At 34.9% G+C, this 5,896-nt stretch overlaps 1 protein-coding gene across 1 annotated transcript; it reads right to left on the bottom strand.

Moving 5' to 3' along the window:
* Positions 1-1,792: 1,792 nt before the first annotated feature.
* On the bottom strand, positions 1,793-5,655 carry LOC104211339 (sphinganine C4-monooxygenase 1-like). The gene is made up of 2 exons (XM_009760381.2): positions 4,724-5,655; positions 1,793-2,617 (listed from the first exon to the last, which is right to left on the bottom strand). The coding sequence occupies exons 1-2, from the start codon at positions 4,985-4,987 to the stop codon at positions 2,063-2,065; spliced, it is 819 nt and encodes a 272-aa protein (XP_009758683.1). The 5' UTR covers positions 4,988-5,655; the 3' UTR covers positions 1,793-2,062.
* Positions 5,656-5,896: the final 241 nt, after the last annotated feature.

Genomic DNA, 5,896 nt, shown 5'->3' with positions numbered 1-5,896 from the left:
ATTATTGCAAAGCCGAGAGTTATGGAATTATTGTGGTAAAAATGATATAGTGTAGATTTTTATTCTTTACCCAGTTTGTATTTGAGCCCGGATCATAATCCTTGCTATGACTTATTAAATCTAAAAGCCCAAAATCTCATTCATCTCACTTTAAATTTAAAAGATCCAATGGCTCTAATATACCATAGTTTCTTTAGCGTAAGGCTCCATTTTTTAGTTTTTATTAGATAACTATAATAATTTTGAACTTAAAGCCATATATTGTTTCATGAAACAAGAAATTAAAATAATTGAACACTAGAAACATAACATCAACTAAGGAATAAAATGCTAACATAAAAATTGTTTTTTTTAAAAGAACTTCCTTTAAAATAATGACTTATTTACGTTCAAGTCTAACATGGATTTCTCAAATCATATTAATCTAACAACATAGGTGAGAAGCTAATTATTTAGTGACTTGAGAAACTAATTCTAATCAAACACACATAAATCAAAACAGAAACAAAAGAAATAATAATGAAACATTTAAACAGATCTAAATCAAAACTGAAACATTCATCTAATGCAAACAAGAATTTAGAGGAAATGAACCTTTGATATGAATATTCTATCAATAGACTGAGAAGACAACCTTCTTCATGAAATGGATACAGCTCAACAATCGTTACTCCAAAACGAAATAAAGCCAAGCAAAACCATACGGACTAGAAGGAGACTCAAACGGAAACCCGGACTAGCGACTTCGACCGGCGACGAAAATCCAAATGCATCCTTTCCGATTTCTTTTAGCCGATTTCAGCAGATCTTTTGGCTCATTTTGGGTGGTGTTAGGGGTGGATTTTATGGCTGTTTGCAACAGGTTTTTGCTGGTATTTTAGAGGTCGTTTTGACTAAAAAACGAAGCTATTTTCAAGCTTGTTTTGATGTGTTTTGAATGGATTTTTGATGGTTGAATTACTGGAGCTTCAAGGCTGGTCTTGATGGTGAAAAGGTCATTGTTTTCTGGTTTGAGAAGAAAGAAAGAAGGAGATCCGTTGGGGAGGGGGTGTTCTGCCCGTGTATACCCACGGTATATCGAGTGTATATCGAAGGTATACTCTATCTGCGTTTTTGGGAGGGTGAGTGTATTTGGAGAAAAAATGGGTAGAGGAGAGAGTTGGGGAGCTCCCCTTGCTACCTATGACCGTGTGTGTGTTGAAGAAGCTTAAGAAATGAGGAAAAGGGGGAGAGGTAAAAGTTGTCTTGTTGTTGGAGTGTAACATGGGTGAGTTGGAAAGGGATAAAGTGAGAGGGGACAAGGAAAAATGGGGGACAAAAGAAGGTGGGATGGGAATATGGGAATAGTGGGATGAGAGACCGGTGTGGGGGCGAGGGAAAGCGAAAGTGAGGTATTGACGAGATAAGTGGGAAAAGTGGGAATAAATTCAAATAGGGTCAAAAATTAGGTGTCAACAAATGGTAACTACAACTAGCTAATAACTCCTAAAATATATTGGTTTCTAAAACTTTCTCTTTTTTGAATACTAAAGATTGATAATAATGTGAAAGTGTTAATAGGAGCAACTGATATGAAATTAAAGTCAATATAGTCGATAGGAATGACTTCCTCATGAAAATTATTTTCGCGAAAAATAGACTTCCGTAATACCAAACACCGCGTTTCAAACGAAAGCTTAGGGCATGAGATCAAGATTTTGACCAACTCAATATAACTCCACATCAGAGCCATAAACACAACTATGCTAAGAGAGCAATGAAAGTTACAATACATGTCCAGAAGGCTTGAAACTAAAGAAGTCAAGGCACACAATAGATTTCTAGACAAGTTTTATATCTGTTTGCAGTTGAATACCAGAAATCAGATTCTGAGACAGCGTTTAAAAAGGAAACTATTATTTGACCCTATTCCTTTTTCAACCTCAAAAAGAACACCAGTAATACAACAATATATGCAGAAACATACAACTATATACAAATTAATTGAGTAACTAAAGCATTTCAGAAAAGGAAAGAAGTGCAGTGGTACATACTCTATGACAAACATGTACTAACAGTATTGTCACTGTTCCTTGCAATCTTTAACAGGTCTAGCTTCAAAACCTCCTTCTGGTCTCTTCTCAAGTTCATATGGCATGTACGTACCAAGTATTCTATCCCAAGTCACGAAGAAAGGCTGTGAGTAGTTAAACTTGGTCCCGTAAAGCTGGTGATGAATATCGTGGTAAGCGGAGTTGTTCTTAAAGAAGATATGGAAGAGGTTTCCAGGCAACCATAGTCCGCAATGATCGTCAACCGTCTTGATCGTAGCGAAGGAGAAAAAGAAGATGGAGGTACGCGGTGACATGCCTGAGACGAGGAAAGCTAGAGCCCCACCGATTGTATCAAGAATCAGACCCTCTAAAGGGTGGTTGTACAAAGCTCCAAATGCATATGGAACAATTAGCCGATGATGTTGAGCATGGATATGCTTGTACAAGAACTTGTTTTGGTGCATGTACCGATGCATAAAATATTGCCAAGTATCTAACATCACCATGGCAACAAAGAACTGTCTTCCAAGAACAAAAATAGAAGCGTGTTGATCCCCATCAGATTCACCGTCATTCCCTGTGACCTGCTCCAAATGAGTCAATAATCAGATGCTAAGAATTAGTCAAAAATACAAACATCAAAGATACTGAAAGTACAAACAATAGTATGAGAAGTGCAACTCTCCATGGCAAAAACTTTAAGTTACTTATCAATACATACAAAAGGTGTACAATGTTTAGCTCATTGATTCTGATGACTTCATCAGAAAGAAAAAAAAATATCAGAGATGCTTGTGTTCAGTATGAGCTAGCCTTCACCTAATTGAACTTATTTATTTTTATCTAAGGGTCAGAAAAGCTTACACTTTTGCTATCACAAATGAAAAGGCAGGTGCTAATTCGTGAGTTGTGCAAATAAAGCACCTGAGCCGGATGGTTATTCCATGGGTTTCATTCAGAAAAGCTGGCCAATTTTGATACAAGATATTATAAGAGCTTTAAGCTGTTGACAGCCAAGAAAATTTCAAAAAGAGCTTGAAGCTCGCGTTGACCAACTTTGCAAAGTACTCCATCCGGTCATTGGAAGTGTCTTTCTAGCCTTTCACATTTAGTCCAAAATAAGTGTTATTTAACAAGCCAAGACGGCATTAACTATTCTTTTTCAAATTTGCCCTTGCTATAATAAATGATCCATGCAACTTTCTAAAATATCTTTCCATGTTTAAAGAAAGATAAGGGACAATTTAGTCAAATACCTTAAAAGGGACCGGAGGGAGTAGCGTGAAAAACTGAATTTCTTAAAGGGTATGCCAAAACCTTAAAAGACACTTAAAAGGGACCGGAGGGAGTAGCGTGAAAAAAGCTTGATTAGGAGGTCATGGTTAGCCCCCACCTCCAATATTCTTAACTATTACCGCTGGCGTTGACCAACTTTGTAATAGAAACAGCCATGAACAAGAGAGCAGACAACGGAAATGCAAAAGAGAAAGCAATGATTCCCTTTTTTCTTTAATAAAGGCAGATTAAGCGAATATAATATTATTTTTTTGGATAGCCTCAGCGGTGTTCTTGACGGTCTTTGAATCATAAATCTACACAATTGACATTTTTCCAAACCAAAAGGTTGCAAGTCTGCTGAACACTGCTGAGCAACCTTTTCCCCCTGTTAAACAGGATCTCTACTTTGTGTTAACTAACTTAAAGAACAAAATATTTAGCACATATCGATTTCCATGGGAATCACCACCACAGAGCTTGCTCTTCAACTGAACAAAACTCCAATTACTCTGTCTTGATTTTTCCCAAAAACCTCACAATATTTGAGTAATCATTTGAAGCAACAAACAGATTGAAATGGAAGAATATATCTGAACCATAGAAACCCAGACACAAAACACTCCACGAAGCAGTAAGGCTTAAAGTCAATTCCAACCATTCAAAGCATAGGCATCGATAGGTAAGCCAATTTTACAATCCTATTTTCCTAGAAGAACTTCAAATTCAGTTAACCTGTCCCTATAAAAGCAAGCGACTCAAGTCTACGGTGCACATTTGCACCTGACTTTTTAAGAACTCCTACTTCCTACCACTCAAAGAAGAAAATCAAACCTGCAAACTTCAGAATATTATATAAACTTGCAAGATTCCTAAAGCAAATTCCAATCTATAGGGAAATTCTACGATAACATGTAGACAAGCATAAAAAACTCCTCACTCAAGTCAATGACAATAATTCAAAATGTTTGAATCTGCCTAAAACACAAATGCTATTCATATTTAACATCCACAAAAGCCTAACAGTGCCAATTTGGAAGACGAAACTATGTTACCAACATAGCCTCCTCATATTCCCCTATCTTTTCATGCTCACCCCACATTGTGATACACAATCTCCAATTATGAAATTGCACATACAGTCAACAAAATCATATATTCACGAATCAAATAATTTCTAAATATCAAACCGAAAGCAAGAATGTTAAGGCATCTATGATAAATTTCCCATTAACATCTACAGAACAGCAATAAACTTCCAAGGAAAAGAAAAATCAGATATGAATCAGTTCAATCAATAAAAAACCAAATAAGCATTTGCATACTAAGTTATCCATTATGATGCACAATAACAAGTTTCGAACTGAAAAAGGAAACAAACTTTGCATCAACTAGAGATGATCAAATCAACTAACCGCGAAGAGAAGGGTGGCAACAGCAGCCTGAACAACCTGTTGAAGAAGAACACCTTTAACAACTTCCTTTTTAGACACCAAATTCTTCTCATCCTCATCTTTCTTTGAATGTAACCTATAATTATCCATTACACCCCCAAGCATTGAATATAATCCTGAATATACCCAATACACTATTATTGGTAAAAATGTTCCCAACAATTCATCTGACACATGATATCCTCCTATTAACTGTTGATTGTTATTGCTCTCACTACCCATCATCTCTGTTTCCTTTATATCTTCTTAATAACTAAACCTTCAAAAATACAAAATCCCCAGAAAAAGAATATAAAGATTCTTTCTTTATATCTTCCTGAAAATTACCCTTAACTGCAAAAACCAGAAAAGGAACCAAATTTGTTCCTTTTTGTATCTTTTTGAAATTCCTTAAAAGAAAAAAACATCCAGAAATGAAAACCAATATCTTCTTCAAATTACCCTTAAAAGCCAAAAAAAAAACCTTTTAAATCTTTTTGAGATTACCCTTAAAAAGAAAAACATCCAGAAATGAAAACCAATATCTTTTTTTTTATATAAATTATCCTTAAAAGCCAAAAAAAAAAAAAAAACAAGAAAAGAAAATCAAGAATCTTTGACACTAAAAAGGATTCAAACTTTGTATAAATGGAAAGAAACAGAGATAAATTTGAATTAGGGTTTGTAGGGAAATATAACTTTGGGTATAAAGGGGTTGATTGAAATGAAATTCTCTTCCAAATGGAATTGGAAGGAATTTCAAAAAGAAAAAAGCAGAAAAACTTTAGCAAGAATGATCAATTTCTCTTCTGTAACTATTAGAGAGGATATTATTGTTTTACAAAACAGATACTACTTCCTATAATAACAATGATCATCAAATTAATTCTTTTTATTTATAGTGCTTTTTCTTTGTCGTTGTTATTAAAAAAATTATAATTATAATTTTAAAAATGGCAGGTTATTAGGCCCACCACTTTTCAGCGGAGAAGATTCCGCAAAATTTCCTTTTCTTTTCCCCTTTAATATTTTTTTGGTGCAAAAGACGTTGATTTATATAATATTAAGGTTGAACATTACAAGTAGCAGGAGACAACATACACAACATTCTAAGGGGGCGACCTCTGGATGGGTAGTAACAAAAAGGGGATGCAT

The sequence above is a fragment of the Nicotiana sylvestris genome, chromosome 10 (genome assembly GCF_000393655.2).
Source record: "Nicotiana sylvestris chromosome 10, ASM39365v2, whole genome shotgun sequence".
Classification (NCBI taxonomy): Eukaryota; Viridiplantae; Streptophyta; class Magnoliopsida; order Solanales; family Solanaceae; genus Nicotiana; species Nicotiana sylvestris.
Note: the sequence above shows the minus strand (reverse complement) of the source record. Positions and strands in the feature narration are given on the sequence as shown.